Source organism: Pteropus alecto, unplaced genomic scaffold, assembly GCF_000325575.1.
Source record: "Pteropus alecto unplaced genomic scaffold, ASM32557v1 scaffold100, whole genome shotgun sequence".
NCBI classification, from domain to species: Eukaryota; Metazoa; Chordata; class Mammalia; order Chiroptera; family Pteropodidae; genus Pteropus; species Pteropus alecto.
This window is the reverse complement of record NW_006430723.1, coordinates 153,717-177,203: the sequence shown is the minus strand read 5'-3', so window position 1 is coordinate 177,203 and position 23,487 is coordinate 153,717. Positions and strand designations below refer to the sequence as shown.

At 47.5% G+C, this 23,487-nt stretch overlaps 2 protein-coding genes across 12 annotated transcripts in view; both read left to right on the top strand.

Moving 5' to 3' along the window:
- RAB11FIP5 (RAB11 family interacting protein 5) overlaps positions 1–3,291 on the top strand; it is a 38,504-nt gene extending 35,213 nt beyond the window's left edge. For all 6 annotated transcript variants that reach the window (XM_006905171.2, XM_006905170.2, XM_025049236.1 and 3 more), the window contains 2 exons: positions 643–832; positions 1,060–3,291. In XM_006905171.2, coding sequence (XP_006905233.1) covers positions 643–832; positions 1,060–1,263 — 394 coding nt within the window. In that variant the 3' untranslated portion in view covers positions 1,264–3,291. The remainder of the gene's footprint in view (positions 1–642; positions 833–1,059) is intronic.
- Positions 3,292–4,512: 1,221 nt separating this feature from the next.
- Positions 4,513–23,487, top strand: part of SFXN5 (sideroflexin 5) — a 107,000-nt gene continuing 88,025 nt past the window's right edge. For 2 of the 6 annotated variants that reach the window (XM_006905169.3, XM_025049220.1), the window contains exons 1-2: positions 4,518–4,963; positions 12,827–12,895. In XM_006905169.3, the coding sequence (XP_006905231.1) occupies positions 4,862–4,963; positions 12,827–12,895 (171 nt within the window). In that variant the 5' untranslated portion in view covers positions 4,518–4,861. Of the gene's footprint in view, positions 4,964–5,259; positions 5,354–6,002; positions 6,108–12,826; positions 12,896–14,076; positions 14,154–23,487 lie in introns of those variants that run through there. The other 4 variants (XM_025049214.1, XM_025049229.1, XM_025049232.1 and 1 more) reach the window with 4 other exon arrangements.

The window sequence follows — 23,487 nt, the reverse complement described above, 5'->3', positions numbered from 1 at the left end:
TGGGGCTGACATTCTATTCTATGGGTTGAGGAGTCAGCCAAGGTAAGAACTTACAGTGACAATGCAGTCTGTGCTGTGGGGAGGCCGGGTGAGAAGGAAGAAGAGGCGGGGATGACTGAGGGTGATAGCCAGGCAAACACAAGGTCAAGGGAAGGTTTCTCAGGCCAGTGTAAATGCTGAGCAAAAGCAACCAGTGGAGCAATCAAGTAATCCAATTTGATCATGTCTGTCCTGGTTTTAGCACTGAAAGCCCCACATCCTGGGAATCCTTACAGTCCTGGGAAAACTAGGAAACAGGGAGGGTTGGTCACCCTTTCTCCCCCTTCCAGAGAAAGGTTCCAGTATAGAAAAGGAGGGAGGAAAGATGGATGGAGATGGGTGGCCCTGGCAAAGACCGGTTATAGGTGCAGAGAAATTAGTAGGAGGCCTCTGCTGTCCCTGTGAAGGGGCAAGGTCACTTGAGGGAGTGAAATGGGGAGGAGGAAGGTAGTCGGGTGCTGAGGAATGCTGGGCACAGCTGCCCTGAGGCCTTGCCTGTGTAGGGGCATTCACCACAAAGTGGTGTGTTTCAGCAGACCTGTGGCCCCATTTCCATGTACTGCCCATCTCTCTCTGTAATGTGTCTCCTGTCTGTCTCTGCAGTCCCCACCCTGTGAAGCCTCTCAGTGCAGCCCCTGTGGAGGGCAGCCCTGACAAGAAGCAGTCCCGCTCCAGTCTGAGCACAGCCCTGAGCAGTGGGCTGGAGAAGCTCAAGACAGTCACATCTGGCAGTGTTCAGACTGTGGCTCCGGCACCCCAGGTTGGCCAGACTGTGGATACCAAGAGGCTGAAGGTGAGACCCAGCAGGATGCCAGCGGGCATCAGACAAGACCAGCGGTGCTGTGAGGTCAGGAATAGAGCACTGGGCAGGGCGGAAGAAGGAGCTGGAGCCCCGAGGCCAGTTAGACCACCTCTGGCATTAGAGACAGAGGCAGCGGGGCCTGTGGTGGTGCAGCTGGAGTGTTGGTGGGCACATAGGCCTGAGGGTACCCTGCTCACTGTCATTCCATCTGGCCTCAGGATTCAGGTGTACTGGACCAGTCGGCCAAGTACTATCATCTGACCCACGACGAGCTCATCGGCCTGCTCCTACAACGGGAGCGGGAACTGAGCCAGCGGGACGAGCACGTGCAGGAGCTGGAGAGCTACATTGACCGGCTGCTGGTGCGGATCATGGAGACCTCACCCACACTGCTGCAGATCCCCCCTGGCCCCCCCAAGTAGCCTTCTTCACCCCCACTTCCCAGGAGGGTTGGCGTGGACCCTCTGCCTAGACAGGGCTCACACCCTCCCTACTGAACTCACTCACCTGGGGCAGGGTGCGGGCTGTCCTCTGTTGTCACCCCTTGCTCCCTCTTCCTCCTGCCTCAACTGAGGCTGCTGGAATGGGGGGCCTTTGGACTCCCATTGGAGATGGGTCACTCTATTTTCATACCCCTTAGCTTTGGGGGCTCCAGGAATTGGAACAAAGAATTTAGCCCTCAAGACGGAGCAGGGGTGAGCTGCAATTTGATGTGGTATCTGAGACATACTTTATTACCCCACAGGGATGGTCAGCCATTTCTTCCACAGCTAAACCCTTGTCTTCTTCATCTCCCTCCAGCCCCTGGGGGGCTCCTAGTATTAGTATTACAGCTGTGGCAGAGACCAAGCTGCTCATTTGTCTGTGCATTATGGGCAACCAGGGCACCTACTCTTCAGCCTCATGTCCTTTCCCCTGAGAGCAAGGAACCTATATGGTCTAGTGTCGTGTCTGCTGTGTCCTGAATCTGTCCATTTCCAGCTGTTTCTGGAGCGACTGCAGTGCGGATGGAGGGAGATGATATGTATTTTTCAGGTCACTCCCTGCCTTCCTCTTCTGATTTTTCCATGAGTGTCACATGTGACTATGTGGAGAGCTGGGGCATGTAGGGGGATAGCACCTCCTTACCCACTTCCAAGGTGTGGACCCCTCCAGGCCTCTGGGCTTTGGATGGCTTACGTTTGGGAATCAAACCTCCATTCCTGTTCTCGTTGCCCATCCAGATGTCAAAACTCTGTGCTGCTACAGGGTTTGAACTTGGAAACAGATTAAAATGTGCCTTTTTGTGGGTGGGATCAAAGGCCTCTGGATGTAGGCCCCACCCCTTGTTTGGTATGCTCCCCGCCCTCCCTCCCCACCACCCCAACACATGGGGCTGGATTTGGCAGCGCCCTGGGATGAGAATGGAGGATGGGGCAGCTGGGTTTAGCTGTGTGTTCTGCCCTCCCCTAGAGATAATTTCAATTAAGGATCTGACCAAGCTGCTGCTGTTCCCTTAACCTTCCTGTTGTCTTCTCTTACTCTCTCAACCCCAATTGAGGGGGGTCCTAGGAAAGAAACTACATTCTGGAAGTGGGAGGTCACACTCTGCCTATGCTTAGGAGAAGGACTTTGTTGTCCTCCCATCCATGCACTATCTGCTGTCCCAGCCTGTCCCTTCTGCTCCATGGCCTTGCCTGGCTTGGCTGCAGTGCACTTTGCAACGAAGTCTGTCCTTTAGCCCAGCCCTGGTTTGCTTTCAGAAAACACAGTAGGCTTCCCCAGGGCATCTTCAGGGGACCTTTGGTGGCTTGGGGTACCCTGCCTTAGCAAAGTTGTGGGGAGGCTACTTTTGACCCAGTGAGGAGGTGAGAGCTCCTTTTGAGATGGCCTCTTCTTCATGAGTGGGCCTGTGTGGTTACTCTGTGGGGTTGGAAAGCCTTGGAAGGAGATGTGCTCTGTGGGGGGATGTCTTCTGCCAGGATGAAGCGGAGGAGCCCCACATAGGGGGGAAGCCCCTATAACATTATCTACCTTAAGGACCACTCATCAAAGTGAGGAAAGTGTCCACAGGTACCCAGGACTTGGGTCATTGGTCATGTTCTTTTGGGATCATTGGGAGTTGGATGGGTGTCTCTTCTGGGGGAAGGGAGTCACTCTTCTACTAGGTATTCCTCTGGGCTCTATTCAGCCCCAGCCCTGACCCTCACTTTCCATTCATCCTTGATTATGGGCCTCTAAAATTCCCAGGTCGGGGATGTCTTTGAAATAGTTTGAAGTCGAAGCCCAAGGTTCTCATTGGACATTTCTGTTCCTGGGCACATGTTGGAGGAGGGCTGTGGATGGGGTGGGCAGGGAGCAGGCACAGTTCTGCTTTGCCCTTCGTCTTCCTAGTTGTAACTCCTGTTTATAAAAAGCTTGTTCTTCATGTTTTGAGCACTTTATGAAGAATAAAAAGTTCATAGACTGCAGGTGGCTCTGTTGTGTTCCTGTTTTGATGAGCATGTGAAGGAGGCTTCCTGGGGGAGAAGGCAGGTAATTGGATTTTTGGATGACACTGCGCCTGAACTGACATCTGGGCAGCAGCACTCAGCCTTTTCTCACTTCCAGGGTACCCACATTGATTGAGTACGGTTGGGAATACAGAGGGTAGTAAAAGATCCGATACCTATTCTCAAGCCACTTAGTTTAGTAGGGAAAGATAGGATACAACTCCAAGACACAAATGGTTCTTCATGGCTAGCTAGAATGTCTTTTCAGCATTAGGGAAAGTCTGTTTCTTGTGGTTCGACCATTGGTGGATGAGGAACTGACTGCTACAGATCATGCGTTCAGAAAGACATGGGCAGGCATGAGCTCACCCTGCCCTCACCACAGGACTAAGGAGATCCAAAGTGGGATTCCTTAGGGTCAAAACCAAATATTTCTCCTGGGTGCAGCAGGCAGCATCCCCTCCTCTTCCCCCAGTGTGTTTATTATCCCTGCTTGTGTCCTGCTCTGCCATCTGCACTGCTCCCCCTTACCTAAAGTCCTTGTAGTACTTGATACTACTGAACCCCACTCGCCACTCTCAGGTCTCTTCCTGCCTAGGAAGTAGGCCCAGGAGTAGTGATCTTCCTTGGTTGGCCAAAGGAAGTGGAGGCTGCCAAGTCTCCTAAGCTCCCTCTGTTTTACTCACACAGTCAACAAATATTTGAGTCTCTGCTGTGAGTACTCCCATGTCTGGTACTGAGGACTAAGAAGCGAATCCAATAGTCACAACTCCTGCCCCATGGACCTTGTAGTAGGATTTACTTACTCAAAACCATAAATAATAAATGCAAAGGGCTGCAAAAGAGAAGTGCTGGGTGCTGTTGGGGCATGTGGTGGATTTTGTGGAAGTAGAGCGATGGATTGGGAAATGAAACGATTAGGCCGAGGCCATAAAGAGAGCCAGCGTCAGGAGAAGATAAAAAGTGTCTTCTGGGTGCAGAATGTTCAAGGGGCAGGGGTGCGGGGCGTCCACCATACTTCAGGAATTGTGACAGAAAGGCTGGAGAGCACAGATGAGTGGCAGAAGAAACTGCATGAAGATTCCGCAGTGCAACTCCGCAGAAATCCTTCGGAGATGAACCCTGCTCCGCCTGGAGTCCTTGCGCATCTGAAACTGGTCCCAGGTCGGACCTGCTTAAGTAGAGCTCTTTTCCTGGGCTGCAGTTCCACGAGCAACGCTCACCGCAGCAACTCGAACTTCTAAGGGCAGGTAACCAGCGAGGGGTCACCCCGTGGGCTCCTATCGGGACCTCAGAGTCGTACACGCACTCTCTTCCCAGACTGCCGAACCTACTAATACTGAAGGTGGGAACAGAATCCAGGTCTGAGTCGGTGCCACTCTTCGCAGTCTAGGGTCGTCAAGCGTCGTGACAAGGAAAACTACACTCCCCACAACCCCTTGCGCCTCTGGCTCGCTGCGGTTGCTTATGGCCAATCGGGAGAGGCAGCTGTGGCGGGGGCCGAGGAGGGACATTTTAAAAGGGCCGGAGATTGCGGGCGTCAGTGGCCATGGCGGATACAGCGACTACTGCATCGGCGGCAGCGGCAAGTGCCGCTAGCGCCTCGACGGATGCACCTCCTTTCCAGCTGGGCAAACCCCGCTTCCAGCAGGTGAGGACCGGACTGTGGTCTGAGGGTTGGCGGGTGGCACAGGGAGGGCGAGCAAACTCCTCTCCTACATCCCTCTTAGCCCTAGGGTCTCCGACCCGCGGCCACCCGGAGCCTGCAGCTACTGGATGGGAGACCTCGGCCACAGCCTCTCCTTTTCCATTGGTCAGCGGGGTGGGGCGAGGACTCCCACCTTGGCTCCCTATTGGCCTTTGGCGCCGTCGCTCTGCGGCTGCCAGCGCCCTCCAGCCTTTCCCTCCCGAGGCGCTCTGTGATTGGCCGCTGCCGGCCGCGGCTGGCGATGCAGGGCCCCCGGGTCCCAGCGGCTGCTGCAGGGTTGCTTTGGGCTGTGCAGCCGCCCACTCTAGGCGGAAAGTTCGAGTCCGGCTCTGGGTGAGAAGTTGCCGTGAGAGAGATACCGTCTAACTTTTACCCCCCAGTGGGGACTGACAGTCTTTCCGAGCTGCTGGAGGAAATTCCAGGCAGCATCCGTGCCCCGCGGTCACGCTCCCAGCCCTCCATCCCAGCCGGGTCCACCGTGCCGCGATAGGTCAGGGCCATGAACTGAGGGCTGCCCGCGGCCCGGAGATCCTGGTCCCCTCCGGCGGTTGCTTCGCTGACGCAGCGAGTTTGCCGGCTGGTGCCTTGCTGGGGTTCGAGCGGAGACTTGCGGGCAGAGTCGGCTGCGGAGGAAACGCTGTGTCATTCGGGGCCGCGGGCCTCTGGGAGGGTCCAAGTGCCCGGGAGCCCCCTCCCCTGCAGCGACCTCCGCGGAGGGTCTCCGCACCCACGCTCTAGCGTCACGGAGCGCTCGGCCCTGTCCGAGCTTGGGTTCTCCGGGGCACGGTGACAGTGGTCCTTTTCTTCCGGGACCCCCGACAGGGCGTCGCTAACTCGTCCTTGTTCACGGAGACGGGGATCGAACCCGCAGCCCGGATATGAGACCGGGACTGGAGGCTGGGAGGGGCCGTTCCCACGCCGCGGGCCGCCGCATGTCCTCGGCCCTCGTTGCCGCCAGCGCCGAGGAAAAGGACTTTATTAGGAAAAGGGCAGAGACTTGGCTGAAGTAAACCTGGGCTTGCCTGGGGTGGGGGACAGCGGAGGCGGACAGAAAAGAAGTTTGCGGGAAGAAAGGAAATGTACAAAGGTCGGTGCGGTGGGGGTTTTTTTGTTCTGTTTTTGGTGGTGGTGGTGGTAGAGAAACTGGTTCCAGCAAGGTTATGTACTATGTTTCATTGATAATTAAGGAGCTGTGCTCCTGAGCCTTCTGAGATGTTCTCATTGTTTTAAAAGAGGATTTTAATTCCTTTAAAAAGTAAACCATTTCAGTATGTAGGTGTTTGAGGCGAGACTGGAGTCTTCCTGCCAGTGTAGGGTGCCAACTAGGGCGAGACTGTCAGGGGTGCCTCTGCTTGGACTTGAGTGACCCTTCAATGGCTGTCCTTCTTTCAAGTCCTCCACGCATTCCACTCATCTGGCAAGGCTTAGTCAGGCGCACATCCTCTCCCACGCTGCTACTCCCCACTCCCACCGTGACATTATTCCCTGGTGAGACCAGGGCACTGACTCCTTCCTACCTACCTCTTTGGCCACCCCAAGTGGGACCTTATAGGTCAGCCTGCCCTATGGTCCTCTAATACTCCTCTGTGTGATTACTTGGTCTCAACCCTTTTGAGAGAAAGGGCTGATCTTTGCCCTTCCATTGTCTCCATATTACCCCGAGGCGGGGCTAGACATATAGTGATGTGCTGAATAAAGATTAGTGGGGTGTTTTTTCTGGTACCTGTTCTGGAACATTAAGTTGCATAACACGTTTATCGAGAACTTCCAAGTAGACTAAGCCCTTTGCTGTGATCACCACTGGAGCCATAAATGCACATTTGAGATCACTCTGTTCCAGCAGTCATTGTTGGCATCTCTTTGGCACCGCCCTTGAGGGCAGTAAAAGTGTTTGTTGTATTTGCTTTTGAAGCGCTCCTCCTCGAGCATAGTGACCTGCATAAAGCACAGTGCATGTGATTCATCCATGTTAAGGAATTTCTCTTCCCTGCAAATCTGTTTCTACCACACTACTCCCAGCAGTGCAAGCAGCCCAACCTGCCACCCAGTTGACTCCCAAGAAACCTGGAAGTTGTCTTTTTACTTCCCTGCCTCTCCCTCACCCTCTAAGTACAAGCAGAGGTCCAGTGTTCTCATCACTTAAGTAGCTCTCAAAAATCTACCAGTCTCCACTGCCAGATTCCTAGACCAAACCACCATCATCTGTCTCTGAGCCACTGCAGAAGCTTCCTAACAGGTCTTCCTGCTTCAACTCAGGCCCCCTTCCAATCCCTTCCTCTTCTGCATGGCAGAGTCCCAGTGCAGGTCTGATGGGGTGACTCCCCGCCACACACACACACACACACACTAAAACGCCCTCCAGTTGCTTCCTCTGCTTCTAAGCTGAAGACTTCACTTTTAAAGAGGCTTCAAAGATCTGCGTGGCCCACCCCTGCTGACCTTTTCTTTCTCGAATTGAACCCCCACCCACCCTCTCAAACCCACCTTTTCTTCATACTGGCTGCTTTCAGCCCCTTGAACCCTGGGTGATTCATAATCCAAGATCCATTCCCAGAACCTACACCAATCTCATCACTTTCTGCAAGAATGGGCGCCAAGGTCTTTATCCCCTGGAGTCACCCCAGAACCCTTTCTTTCATCCTCAAGGATCTCCTTGTGTGCGAGGACAGGGAAGCAAGGACACTGAGCAGTGTCAGAAGGTGGAGACAGATAGCTTGCCTCGGTGGTCTGGTCTAGCCAAGCATTTTACCAGCCTTTCTTGTGTAATGATTTATGTAATTTTCACAACAACCCTGTGAGACAGGTACACTTATTTTTTATGTTATTGGTGAGGAAACTGCAGTACACAAACAAATTAACTAACTTCCTAGGGAATCTGGCTCCAAGGTCCAAGTTTGCTTGTTTATTGTTACCTTTTTTATTATGGGAGTTTCAAATATACGAAAGTAGAGACAGTCGTCAATGATTCCTGTGCACCTATCACTCAGCTTCATCAATTACGTCCCCACCTCCAACCAATGAATTACTTTTAGGCCAAACACAGACATCCCAGCATTTCATTATACCTGCTAGTAAGGTATCTCTAAAAAAAATAAAGACTTTTTCATTAGTTTTTTTTTTTTTAATTTTAAATTTTGGGAAAACTTTAGGTTTACAGAAGTCCAGAAGTTAACAGAATCCTGTATAACCCTCACCCAGTTTCCCCTAATATTATCAACTCATATTACCATGATACATTTGTCAAAACTAAGAAACCAACTTTGGAATATTACTGTTAACTACACTCCAGATTTTATTGGATTTCACTGTTTTTTACATAAAAAACATTTTTTTTTCTGTTTCAGGATCCCGCATTACATTTAGTTGTCATGTCTCCCTAGTCTCCTTTGGTCTATGACAGTTTCTCGGACTTTCCTTGTTTTTGATGACTTTGACAGTTTTGAGAAATACTGGTCAGATGTTTTGTCGAATGTCCCTCAGTTTGGGTTTGTCTAGTGTCTTCCTCATAGTTAGACTGGGATTATGGGTTTGGGAGAAAGAATATCACAGAAGTAAAGCGCCTTCTTTTTCACACAGTGTCAGGTTTTTTGATTAGTTTTAACATAACCACAGCACCATTAACACACCTAAACTAATTATTTTTTAATATCCTCAAACCAATCACTATTTGTCTTATTCTCTTTGGGCTGCTATAACAAAATACCATAGACTGGGTGACTTATAAACAACAGAAATTTCTAACAGTTCCAGAAGCTGGAGGTTCAAGAGCAAGGCGCTGCCAGATTTGGTGATAGCTTTCGGTTCATAGACAGCACCTCCTAGCTATAACCTTACATGACAGAAGGGTGGAGGGATCTCTCTGGGGTTTCTTTTATAAGGGCACTAACCCCATTCATGAGAGTCCCACCCTCATGACCTCGTCACCTTCCACAGGCCCCACATCCTAATACTACCACCTTGGGAGTCAGGATTTCACTATATGACTTTTGCAGGGACATGTTCAGTCCGTTGTACTATTTGCATTTTTTTATTGTCACATCATTTTTTAGATAATCAGTTTGTTTCAATCAGGACCCCAGAAGGGCCACATATTAAATTTGACTAATATGTCTCTTTTGTCTCTTCTAATCTACTGGTTCTACTTCCCTCTTTTTTTTATTTGTTGAGGAAATTTGATGGTTTGTCTTTTAGAATTTCTCTCATTCTCAGTGTGGCTGAAGGCATCTCTGTGGTATCAAACATGTTTCTCTTTTCCCGTAAATTTGAAGGCCATGCTTTTAACCACTGCCCCATTACCTAGTAAAGGTGAAAAAGACAAGACAGCACCCGGGGAAGCTCTTTTCTTCCCTTCAGGTTTGACACCATTTTTGGCAAGTCGAGGCCCCAGAACAGGAAACAGACACAAATGCTTCTTCCCATTTGTGTTTCAGTCTATCCAGAAATAATTTTTTTAAACTTCCTTGCTCCTTCAGAAGTCTTACTTATCTGCTAAGATGACTGAGGGTATGAGAGTCCTGTGGGTATGTTAAGGTCTGAAATTAGCTGAGACTCAAAGTGACAGAGCAGGTAGGTTGCATAGGGCTCCCTCTGGGGTATGGGGAGCTTGCTGAGCAGGAAAATGCACTCTTCACCCCAAGTTAGAGAGGTTTGTGTGGGCTGAGAGTCAGGATGCAGTGGGGAAAGTTTCTCATATAGTTTGCCTGAAATAAGTTCTAAAATGAAAATTGCCTTGCAGGTAGTTATGTGTTTTAATCTTTTACATCCTTAAGATAAGAGAGTGCCTGTTTCCCAGGGCTAGTCTTGGGGCTGGCTTATGCTATGGACAGGGTTAGTACCCTCTAGTCCAGTGGCTCTCAACCCATGCTGCATATGACTCACCTGGGCAGGTTATTAAACAGATGCTGATGCCTGGAGCCCACCCCAGGCCAATAGAATTTGAATCTCTGGGTGTACAGCTGGTTTTTGCAGTACCTGGGTGATTCAGTGTGCAGCCTTGCCCAGGGCTACTGAGTTGGTCCCGCCTTTCTGCCTTTGGGCTACAGGTTCAGTGAGTATTTTATTCCTAATCCAGAAGAGCAGTATTTTAGAGGTCTGGGTACAGGAGGGCTGTCAGTTCCTTCTTAGACCATTGCCCTCAGCTACTGCTCCCAAGGCCCACTCTACCCTGGGAGTGGTGGAGGTGGGAAGGCAGTGTGTGCTGTAGGCCCCAGACCCTGCTGAGAATTAGCTGACTCACCTTTCTTGTGAAGGGAAAAGGAAGGAATCACTTGGCTGACTCATTCTTTAGGTAAAGAAAAAAGGAAGGAAAAACATCCACTGAGTATCTGATTGGGTAAAGATGGCGGCTGAATTTTGGAGGGCAGGGTCGGGGGCGGGGAAGGCCATACATTTTAAACTATTGAGAAAATAAAAATCAATTGGACTGAGAAAGTAGAAACCTTCCCTGCCATTCATCAAGCTGAGAGGACAGGCACATAAAGCAGCTCTAAAGAGAAAGGGTTTTTCACAGGGACCAGCTGCAGCTAGAAAGTGTCCTAATAACCTCCTTCTTTGAGTCACTACTCTTTCGTACTTACTGAGAAATTGCATTCTCTTTTATAAGGGCACTAATGCCATTCATGAGGGCTGTACCCTCATATCTAATTGCCTCCCAAAGGCCCCGCCTCTAAATGCCATCACCTTGGACATTAGGATTTAACATATAAATTTGAGGGGGACACACATATTCAGTCTATAGTAATAACTACAGTATAGTTACTATATTTAGGAAATTTAATATGGATATAATACTTTTATTAATCTATGACCCACATTCTAGTTTTGTCAATTGTCTCAATTAATGACCTTGAGAATGTTTTTCCCCTCCAGTCCAGGATTCAGTCCAGAATCATGCAATGCATTTAGTTGTCTCTTAATTTCCTTTTATGTGGACCAGTTAGTTCCTCAGTCTTTCTTTGTCTTTAGACATTGACATATTTGATGAATAAGGCAGATTATTTTATGGAATGTCCTCAATCTGGGTTTGTGTAATGTTTCTTCATAATTAGATTCAGTCATTCCAGAATACTACGTGAGTGACATTGTGAACTTCTCAGGATATCACATACGGAGGCACACAAAGTCCATCTGCCTCTCATTGGTCCTTTTAACATGTCCCCATCATTTCGGGGGTTGGCACTTCATTACTTTCTGGCACAACAGAATGTATCAGTCTCATCTTGTACCTTTCCTGCCCCAGCCCTGGAACTGGCTATTTCTCTAAGGAGCACTGATTCATTTTAGTGGACCAGGATCTGGATGTCATTTTGTCTCTTTGCTCTCCATTTACTATCCATCTGGCTCTGTTTACCTCCTTGTCTATTAATTGGAATCATCCTCTTTATATGCATTTCACAACATCATAAGCATTTTCCATGTCATAAATGTTGTCTGAAAACATGATTTTAAATGGCTACATAGTGTTCACTCATATGAAGGGACTATCATTTGTTTAACCATCCACCTTTACAAATCATGCAGCAGTGAGCATCCTCAGCATGTTCCTCTGACCACACCTCTGAACGTCTCTGATTGTTTCCTTAGACTTAGATGTGAAATTTTGCCAAGACAACAGTGTGAGCATCGTGGTTTAGGCCATTTGAGTTATAAGAGGTTAGAAAAGCAACTGTTTTTGTTAGGAATGGTTCTGAAGCTTGATCCGGTCCGTGAAAGGCAGCAACTCCAAGAGGGTGGAAGTAGGGGGTGGAGAGGCTGCTCCTGGCAGGGAGTGTGTCACAGTGAGCAGAGAGATGGAGGCGGTATGGGGATTGGTGGGTGCAGGGGACTTCGAGGTGATTTGGGGCCTGTTTCAGGGTCTTTATTGGGGAGAGAAAGGAGCGGAAGTTGGCCTCAGCATCTGGTGGCCTAGTGAGCAAAGGAAGGGAGTGTGGAGGCTTCTGTTTCCTCCGCTGTGCAGAGGACTGTGCTTGGAGAGTTGTGGGGCTCCAGGGAGCATTTGCGGCAGCGCCTGGGGGTGTAGTGAGGCATGAACCCCCAGCATTTGCAGCTTTTCCCTTTGTCCCCTAGCTTGGCACCCTCTCTCCACCTCTTGAGCTTGGCTTTGCCAAGCTGGCTCCGTCTCTAGGGCAGAGGGCCCAGCAGCAGGGTTGTTTGGTTCCCTTTCATTGTTCTCTAGTGCTTGTGGCCTGCTTTGCACAAAGCCCTTCTTTTCCAGGGCCCCCCACTCTGGGATAAGGCCGGGAAAAAGCAAGCTCCTTGTTCTGAGCCTCACAGCAGCTCCAGGGCTATGGGTGAAGGGGGGCCTGAGGGCTGCAAGCTGGGTTTTCTGGTGCTTGAGCTCTGCCTATGGGGAGCTTGACCTTGGAGAAGGACCCTCCCTCACTCAAGAGGTCCTAAGAGAGGCAAGGAGGCTATGGTGGTGAGGGAAGGCTGGAAGAGGGTGGGTGACCAGACCTCACCTCCAGCCTATGTGCTTAGTGGTGGTTGGGAGCTGCCAAAAGACTTGGAGTAGATCTCAGGGCACTGGGGAAAAAGGGAGGAAAATGAGAAGCACCTTGAAGAGAAGTTGGACAGTCACTGAGTGTCTTAATGATCTTTCTGATTTGACATTAGAAAGCCCTCAGACCTGGGAGAGCTGCCCTCAGGTCACTGAGCAGTGAGGCCTCTTTGGTATTCATCACCCACGTGGGGAGTCCTGGGGACAATGGGACCCCAACAGTAGGGGTGAGGTGTGCGGTGGGGTTCCCCAGTGGCTGGAGGATGATCTACGGCAGCTGATCTACTCTTCTCTCCTAACCCTTTCTCTAGACATCCTTCTATGGCCGCTTCAGGCACTTCTTGGATATCATTGACCCTCGCACGCTCTTTGTCACTGAGGTAAGTCATGGCTGTCACGCTTGTGGAGAACTCTTGTCCTTTAGACTGTCACTTTAGAAGATCTATGGGTCTTCTCTGTATATCGTACACATTATCTCATTTCATTTAGATCTCACAACATGCTTTCAAGGTAGATATTATCATCATCATTTTAAACTTTAGTAAAATTATTGCCAACTATATGAATTACATGCTCATTACAAAAGTTCAAACAGTACAGATATGATTAAGTAGAACAAAAAAGTATCCTTTATACAATCTTCTTACCCAGTTTCTTCCTCTCATGGGTAATTATGGTATAATTTACTTTTTATATGTGAATATTCTATGAATTTCGACAGACACATTCAGCCATGAACCCACCACCACAGCAACAATGCAGAGCATTTCCATCACCCTAAAATGTTTCCTCATGCCCATTTGTGGCGAATCTCCCCTATCCAGCCTCGGCAAACACTTATCTGTTTTCTGTCCCTCCTGCCTCGCTATTTCTAGAATGTCATGTAAATGGAATTCTGTAGGGTGGAGCCTGGTGTGCCTGGCTTCTTTCCTTTAGCATAATGCTTTTGAGCTTCATCTGTGTCATTTCATGTATTGGTACTGCATCCTTTCTTGTTGCTGAGTACTATTCCATTGAAAGGATGTTCCAGAATTCATTTATCCATCCACTTGTTGATGAACACCTGGGCTGTTTCCATTTTTTTGGCTATTATAAATAAAATCACTACTAGCATTCTTTGTGTGGACATATGCTTTCATTTCTCTTGAGTGAATAACTGGAAACGGGATCACCAGCTCATATGGTAAGTGTGGTAAGTACATTTAATTTCATGGGAAACTACCTTACCTGCTCCTCTGGGCCAGACTGTCGTTCAGAGTGGCTCCATGTTTTACATTCCTATCCACAGTGTTTCAGTTGTTCCATATCCTCACCAACACCTGGTATTGTCAAATTTAAATGTATTAAGTGTATTTCAGCCATCCCAAGAAGTGTGTCTTTATAGCCTTTGTATATGTATTTACAAATGTGTGTAGGAGTGCATGCACATATAAAATAGCAAAGATTTATTAAGCAGTTTCTGTGAGCCAGGCAGTGTTGTAAGCATTTTGCATGCATCAGCTCATCAGATTAACTCAAAGTAACCCATGAGGTAGATACTATTACAAGTTCCATTTTGCAGATGAGGAAACAGACAGACAGAAGTTAAGTCTCATGCACATGGTGCTGGCCAGTGATGGAGCCAGGGTATGAACCCAGGTAAGCTTGTCTCCAGAACCCTTATTTTTAGCCAGTTTGTGTTCCCGTTCAGGTAACGAGTTTAGAGAATTCTTCCAAGATTACTCAGCTGGCAGAGTTCCCACCCTGGGCCCTGGCTATATACCTTGAGGCAAGTCACTGAGCCTCTGAGTCGGCTTTCTGAAATGACATCTTCTCTGTGCTGAGCACTGCCTTCAGTCAGCTCTGGAGTTGATCAGCCCTGGGAGAGAAAAACCACGGTGGACAGAAGCATAAGGCCCGCTGGGCACCTGGGCCTAGAGGCATCACCATTGTGCCTGGAGGAGCAGCCCAGTAACATGAAATGTGGAAATTAACCTGATATGTGGTTTCTTACTGCATCTCAGCAAGGACAGAGGGCTCGAGTATTTTTCTGGCAGCCTCTACCTGTCCTTCTGGGCCCACTGCTTCTTAAGGGCAAGGCTGTTGTTCTCAGTTCTGTCTGGATTCTCCTAAGGAGTTGTCAATTGGATCACATAAAAATTTGGAAGAGCATCAAACTAGAGAGACTACTTACCTAGCCTAGATTATGTGTCTTTCTAGAAAGTTACAAAATGGTACAGAACTAGATACAGTTGCAACATAAATCCCAATGTAAATGCTACCTGCTTGGTGGAGGAGTCCACAGAGGCCAGTGCTTAACTCAAAGGATGAAGATGCAGATGGCAGACTTTGAGGCATGTCGAGAGATGACAGAGGGAGATTTGGGAGATTGGGAAGTATTTCAGCACTACTCAGGTTACCCTGAGCTGGCAGGGGCTTTGGGGATGGATGGGCGGCTACAGGGCAGCATACTACCTGTGCCAAGGGGCTCACACCCTTCCTCCTCTCCAGTCCGACCTCTTCTCATTCCCAGACCACTTTGTTTTATTACACTCCTCTTGTACCACACATTTCTTCTTCAACTCTTGCACTTTGGAAGGTCCCAGCATTCTTGTATATCACTGAGCCATCGGGTCTAAATAACATCACTAAATACAAAAATCTCACACTTTACTAATAATTGAAATGTTAAAGCAACTTAACTATTTACTAACTAGAAAATCAAACCAATGTAACAGTTTTAGAGTATTTTTCAGATTTCATCTGTTCCCTCCCTCATCAAAGATTATGGTAGACTTCCCAGAAAGATCTTCACCTCCCCTCGCTAGGCCCCCCTTCCCCCACCACCTACACCCTCAGTCAGGGGCCCATTTCTAGTACTGCTTCCTGGCCTTTTGGAAAATTTCTGCCCACAGAAGATCTAGGCCCTAAAAGTTCTGCAAGAGCCATGAGTGGGGCCTTTAGGCTTTCACTAGTTCTTGTCCAGGTAGGTTGCTTAGCAAGGCAATCTGCATGGACATAATGAGAAATTAGAGGCACTGAGAGGAAAAGGTCTCACACTTGAGCCCCTCCCCGAGAACTGTGGCGCTACTAGGAGGGCCAGCCCCCAACTTCGGCTGGGCTCATAGACCGGGGCTTCTTCTATGGAACACTGTTTCTCTCCCAGGGCCCTTGGCTGGTGTCCTGGAAGGCAGTGTGGGGTGGTGGCTGCCCAGTCAGAGGACGGACCCGTCTGTCTGTGAGGGTGGCAGGATGGTGGAGGACGTGAGTGAGTGGCTCTGGAAACCAGAGTTTCCCAGAGGTTGAAAGATCCTGAGCAGCTCGAGCCATCTGGTGACCCAGTCCTGAGGGGCAGTAGCTGAGTCGATGGGTAGATTCATCCTGAAAGGGTTTTGCAGCTACTTGTCTGCAATTTATAACTGACCAAACTTTAAAAAGGTTCCAACCCTTGTATGTGTAATGAGGCGGAGGAAATTTTTTCACCACAATTTCTCTTAGGAAGAAGGCTGTCTTTGTTCTTTGAAGATCTTGAGTCAGGCTTCAAAGGAGGAGGTTGGTCTGCTTGACAGAAGGGGAAGAATTGTGCTTTGATCCTAAAGAAGAGAGGAGGGAGAAGGAAGAAGAGGGAAAAATAATGGGAGGTAGACAAGTAACTCGGTGAGCCGAAAGGCTGGTACCTGGGGCCTCTTTTGAGATGGGTCATGCCTACAACGCTTGTGAAAGTCATTGACATGCTGCACTATTGTCCTCTCCACCATCATTCCTGGGAAGTTGTCAGCAGTCTGCCTGGTTTATGAAATCTCTGCAAGAGTAGATTATTTGCAGTGGGGAGGAGCGGGGGGCGGGGGTGGCGGGAGATATTGAGGGGCTATGAGTCTCTGTCAGGGTGTAATTATTTCTGGGAATGAATGGTTGACAGATTATTACCCTGAAGGGTGTAGAAAACTAACTGAAATAGTGTTAATGACACCATCTCAATACTAGTGCTGGTGTAGTAATCTAAAACTATTTGGCTATATTATAGGATAGAATAAATAATTATACTGATGTTGGGAATTGGAGTTCTCACCGTGGGAGTAGGGAGATAACAGATATAGGGAGTGGGGGAAAAGACAGAGCACCATGTCATGTGTATTTGTATTGGGAGTATCAATATGAACTCGTAATTCACACACACGTACGTGCGTATTTCCCAATTTCCTGGCTCTGTTCACTGAAAAGGCCCAGAAGCAATGATACCCAGTAACGATGTAGCACTATCCACTAAAAGGAATCAGGGCTTCTTGGAGAATGGCCAGCGCCACACATCTGGGATAAGGAGAGTTGCTACAGAAAGCAAGAAAGTGCTCAGAGAATGATAGAGACACAGGAACTGGCTTGAAGGGAAACCCACTGGCCACATTTGGGACAATTTAAGCATTAAGAAGAATAAAAGCAATGGGTTATAACACATTGAGTAATAATAATAATAATGTCAACAAGTCCATAGTAATGCGAAAAATATGGGAGGGGGAAGCTCTTCTTCATTGAAGAATGTCAGCTTAATAAGTGTAGGAGGAAATAACCATTGTGAATCCTCAATGAAACCACTGGTTCCAACCAAGATCATCAATGGATGCTATTTCCATAGAGTAAAAGTTTGTTGGGAAACAGGATATTCATACGCTCTCAAACCAGTATCCCCTTGAAGATTACTTAGCAATTACAAAGGAGTAAAAATATCTTTACAATGAAGAGCTTAGAGGACATCCCTTTAACCAGGTGACCAAACTTACAATGAAAAAACTGACATGTGCCTTCTGATGTAATATGATTCTGGTATTAATCCCTAAATATAGGAAAATACATGAAAGTCTAAAGAAGAAAATATAAAAACTGCTCATTATCCCACTGTTAGCATTTTGGTTTATGTCTATGTACAAAATTAGGATGTTTATATAATATGTATACATATGTATATATGTATCTCTATCTATAGATATAATAGAATCATATGCTATATATATATATATATGCATAACAAATGTGCACATGATATACTTTTTTCCATGTACCATATCATTTGTCATTGAATGTTTCAAAATGTGTTTAATAACTGCATAGTAATCTACTGTGTGGTTATTCTGTAACTTCTTTAATCATTTTCTCTACTGTTGACCATTTGGGTGGTATCAAGTCTTTTGCCATTATAAATAATATTGCAGTAAATATCCTTGTACATAAATCTTCTCATCTTTCTCTTTATTTCCTTTGGATAAACTCCTAGAAGTGGAATTTCTGCATGAAAGGCATTTTAAGGCCTTTGAATGTATTGCCAAATTGTCCTGCAAATTGTACCAACCTGTAGTGAGATTATATCAGTTTATACTCTCAATAGCAGTGAGTGAGGGTGTCCATTTAAATGCATTCTAGACAGCATCAGATATTCTAATTTTAAAAATCTTTAATGGAATTTTAAATAAAAAATACCCAAATGTCAGTACATTTCAAGTTCTTGCCCATCTGCACACATTTTTGGCATACTTATTACATTGAACATAGACTTTTTGTTTGCATTTTTTCATCATTTCCAAGTCTTTATAATTTTTAAAGGCAAGTCTTATAGTATAAATAACCATTACTGTTAGACTTTTAGGTATAACAGATAGATTGTTTCCTGTCTTTGTGTTCCCACAAAAAACAGTCTCAGGCATATCTCTTTTCACTTCTGCTAAATTTATTTTTTTAGAATAAATTCCCAAGAGTAGAGTATCCAGGCTGGAGGCCATGATTGTTTTTATAGTTCTTGGGATAGCTGGACAAGTTTATTTTCTAAAGGGTATATATACATACCACCTATCAGGTGCCAGAATTGTATTGGTTTACCCTACATAGGCCTCCTGAAGGTGATCAGAAGTGAGCCACAGGGAAATCAGAGCCTCTCCCTATGTATGCCTGGTTTCCTCTTCCCTTAGGCCTCCCAGAGGGTGGCTCGCGGCTGGTGGGAGCCAAAGGCCAATGTCAGCACAGATAGCCCTGTGTGTCCTTGGTCTTCTGGGAGGGAACAAGAAGGGGCGGGGCATAGGAAGACACAGGGAAGACAAAAGGAAGGCTTGGGACTCTGCACACACATAAATCATTAACTTCGCCTCCCAAGTCCCACTGCCTGGTGCCACAATAGGAATGGATCAGCCACGATGAGACAAAGTAGGAATGCCCGGCCCTGCACTTGGCAGATGCAAGACTGGCCCAGGTGAAAGCAATCAGATACTGGGCTCTTAACATGACGTGACATAACTAGCTGGCCCTACTGCCAGCCATCCCTGCTCCATTCCCTCATGCACACCCCCAACCCGCTGTAAGGCTTGACACTGTGCGCGCACGCTCGCTCGCTCGCTCGCTCTCTCTCTCGCTCTCTCTCGCTCTCTCTCGCTCTCTCTCTCGCTCTCTCTCTCTCTCTTTCTCTCTCTCTTTGAGTTCTGCAAGCTTTGGGATTCCCAAAGCTTTGCCTGAAATGCCCATGTTGCAATTGTTTCTAAACATGCTCTCTAGTTTCTCAAAGGCTGGACTCAGCTTTGAATAAGATTGAAGAAGGACCTTCCTTTTCTTACCAGGGGTGCCCACCCCAGTAGCTATCAGCTGTGGCAGGGATGCATGGCCTTGCTGTGACTTCTTTGGGAGATCGCCCTTCTCTCAGTTACTGTGTTGAGGGCAGGAGGCTCTTCCATGCTGATGTCTTGTGCAAATGGCCCAGAACTGGGATGGAATGGAGTTGGAATCTTCAGGTGCCACCTACCCACTCTGTGACCCGAGGCAAGGAAATGCCTTTCCCTCTCTGGCCCCAATTGTTTCAGAAAGGGGATGACCTAGATGGTTCTATAATATAAACATGCAGAGAGGTATTTTTATTCACATCCTGTGGGAACAGGGCATAGTTTCTCAGAATCCGGGAATATAAAACCAGCATCACCATCAAGGGTCTTCGGTCTGCTGCTTTGGAACCTGAATTCCTCCCCCTGAACATACCCTTTGTCTCTCCCCGCAGAAGCTTCAGTCATTCATTTTGTTAAATGCACATTATGTGTGGCCCTGTGTTGGTGATAGACTGAGGTGGTGCGTCCTGTAGTCCTGCAAAGATACTTAAAACCAGTCCCTTGCTCCTTGCACTTTGCAGTCTCTGACAGATAACATGGGCACATAGGCAGTGAGTGATCAGGGACCTCAGAAAGGTACAAACCCAATGCTCTCTGACTGTTCATAGGAGGGAACATTTCTGGAAGATTCCTGGAAAAAGTGGCACTGAACCTTGATGGATGGATGGGGATGGGGATGGACTTGGAGAGGAAGGGAGTCTTGGTGAAGTGAACAGTATGGGCAAGGTCAGGAGGTGGGAATATGCAGGCACCACCTGCAGAGTGGGTGGGGGTCCTTTACCAAAAGGAGGGGTGAAATATTCTTGGGTGCTACTCACATCCTAGTCAGGTGCTGTCACTCCCATCATATATTTAATATATTAAATATTATTATAGTGCATTAAATATTTAAGTCAGTTTGACATCCTCTTTTAATAAAGGGATTACATTCACTCTGTGTTTAGTTTGGGGGTGCGCTTTCCCCACTAAAAAAGATTACTTTTGCTTCTGATGACTCTCCTGAACTTTCCTATCTGTACCCTTTCCTGTCTGTGTCCCTCTGTCCCCGTTCCTGTCTGGCGTGGTCTCCTGTCCGCTCTGGCTACCACCCTAACACTTCATACCTGCCCCTTTGCTTCCTTCTCCTTCCCCTCAGGGACTTGGGGCCAGGATTCTTCTCTGTTCAAATTCTCTGCCACTGGAGCAGACCTCCCAGGTGCCAGCATTTCCAGAGGGACCTTCTGGAGACCATGCCTCTGTCAAACAGAAAGAGACACCTTCACAGTGACATTTTCTGGCAGGTGAGCCAGAGACAGGCAGGCTGGCGATCGAGCCTGGGAAGCAGCAACCTGGCCGTCCATCTCCCTGGCCCCCGGGGGCTCCAGAGAAGAGTCCCCAGTCTTGTCTGCAGCCAGCTGGGCCCCTCACTGTCCTTGCATTCAGGGCCTGGTTGCCTGTTTGTTCCTGGTTGAATAGACTTTCTGCAAAGTTTACCCTCCCGCTGACCTCCAGCTTTCCCCACCCTTCAGGTGCCCAGGGCTCTACCACCAAGCTTCACAATGCAAGGGGGTGAGAAGAGAGTTGACCTTCCCCTATCCTTTAAGCTTCTCTGAAAATGGCCTCCTCCTCTGCAGTGGGGACACCTGTCCCCCCGACAGCCAGCCCTCAGGGACCTCTCAAGACAGTGGCCTAGGCACTTGCCTGCCCCAGAGAGAAGCTAGAGCCCCAACCCTTCAGCCTCTGGTAAGTGGGGAGCCTGGCTGAGGATTAGTAAGGCCCAGAGGCAGAAAAGCGCTGTTCTAGCTTCCTTCAGTCCTGGATTCTCAGTTTTGTCTTCAAGAACTTTGGATTTAGTTCTCCCTCAACCCATGCCAAGATCAGGGTTCTTGGGAACTTATTCTTGTGGCAGGAGGCCTCCCTTTGATGACCGTGTCAAATGAGATGGAAATTGGCCAGGTTGTTATAGGAACTCGGAAGAATCCCTGGAGTGGGAAAATAATGAGAACACGGGGCCATTCACCATTCAGCAGTGGAAAGTGGAGCATTCATTGTCTGGTGGCGGATCCCAAGGCCGCGGGCTTGAGGCAGGGAGCTTGACGCATCACTAGGAAGCTTTGGGTCTGTTGAAGAGAAAGAACAAGGGTCTGACTAAACTCTATGTTCAAATACCAAACTGCTCACTTTCTATCTGTGTGATCTTTAGGAAGTTAAAACAACAATCAACACGAAAACAAACGTATTAAGTCTAGAAGGAAAATTATCCTCACTTTTATAGTGATTATCTCAGTAGTATGTTTACAGGTGACTTAAAATTATTATTTTTTTGTGCTTTTCTGTTCTTCTGACATTTTCTTTAAACAGCATGGATTAATTGGGGGTGAGGGGGACCCTGAAAACACAAAGCTGTCTCCAGTTTGGGAACAAACAGATTCTGGGAAGGCACTCCGGAATTTTGGAACTGATATGCACACGTTGGAAAGAGCAGGGACAGTACTTTCCAGCAGTCAGGCTACTCCCAAGCAAGGAGTTTTCCTGCCCCCTAATGTTCTGGGTTAGACCAGTGCTGGTTACGCAGGCCTGATTGGTCAGGGTGGGCTGGCTGGCTTTTCTTGGCTGGTAGTTATTCCCACGGGTTCAGTACAGGAGATGGCTGTTCATTTCCCATCCTATGAAACCACCCTCTCGGCCAGCTCAGCAAATGCTCTTTTTCACCCCACCGGGTGCCCTTCCTGGTGCGACATCCTCCCTGAGACAAGGGGCTTATGTTGAGGTCTCAGCAGTCCCGTTTCCAGCCAGCCTTGTTTCTCCTCTGTCAAAAAGGAGACCAGGGTGACTTCACCGGGTTTCTTCGCCCATGCTGGGCATCCCTGATGTCTGGGTCTCTCATCTGACCTTGACATAGGCTGCCTTCACTGTTGTCTGTTTATTGCTAATTATTATATAACATAGGTAGGGTGAAATGTGCAAATCCTATTTATTGCTTAATGGATTTTGACACCTGTTTATACCCATGTAACCACCATTCCAATCAAGACCATGTCCAGAGTGCATGTCCGTTATCCTGGAGGGTTCCCTCATGTCCTTTGCAATCAGTACCTGCCCCACAACAGGTAATACTATACTTACCTCTACCACCACAGGCGAGTTTTGAGGTTTTGAACTTTATATACTCATTTGTATCCGACTTCTTTTACTTATCATTATGCAAATTAACCTTCTATTGCTGTGTAAGAAATCACCCCAAAATGTAGTGGCTTAAAACAACAGTCACTTCTTTTACTCACTGAACTTCAGTTCGGGTAGGGTTGAGAGAGGGTGGGTTGTCTCTGTTCCATGCAGCTAGGGCAGCTCGACTGGGGGCTGGATGGTCCATTTCTAGATGGCTCACTTGCATGGCGGGCTAGTTGGTGCTGACTGTCAACTGGTGGCTCAACTGGAGTCCTGGGCCGGGTCCTCGGTTGCTGTCCATGTCTCCATTGGCTGCTTAGGCTTCTTTACAATATGATGGCTGAGTTCCAAGAGAGCAGCCATCCCAAGAGAACAAGGTGGAAGTGCAAGGCATTTTTATGACCTAAACTCAGAGGTCACATCGCCGCACATTGGCCAAACTATATTTGTCGAAGCTAGGCAAGAAAGGCTAGGCAGGATCAAGGGGAGGGGACATAGACTCTATTTCTAGATGAGGATGGGAGAAGGTTCTAGAAGAGCATAAGGAATGGGAGATAGTGCGGTGGCCGTCTTTGGAAAGTACATTCTGCCACATTATATTTGTGAGATTTCATCACGTTGTAACTCACATGCATTTGTAGTTTGCTTTTTTAAACTGCTGTATAATATTTCATGGTTTGCGTATACTACACAATGAACTTTACTTATCCAGTCCACTATTGATATTTGAATTGTTTGAATAGTGCTGCTATGAATATTCTCGTACAGATATTTTGGTGGACAAAGGTGGCCTTCTATCACTATTGCTGGATCTTTAGCATTTAAGATTTTTAAAATCGTACAATTCTATCCTCTTATTTTCTCTCTCCCCATCAGTTACTGTAGACATATGTATTTTAGTATGTAAATCTCTGCCAGTGTTTTTAAAATGTTGAAAAGAAGTATTCTGCAAGTATTACAGAAATATGTGCTCATTATAAAAACTTTCAATACAATAATTAAGATTAAAGTTCCTTCTGACACCCTTTGCCAAGTTGGGCCCTTTCCTCCTACCCCAAGGTAACTCTTGTCACCAGTTTGGTGGGTCTCCTTCTAAAGCTCTTTAAAACATGATTTATTTTATTTATCTATCTATCTATCTATCTATCTATCTATCTATCTATCTATCTATCTATCTATCTCTCCATCTATCTATTTATTTATTAATTATGGCG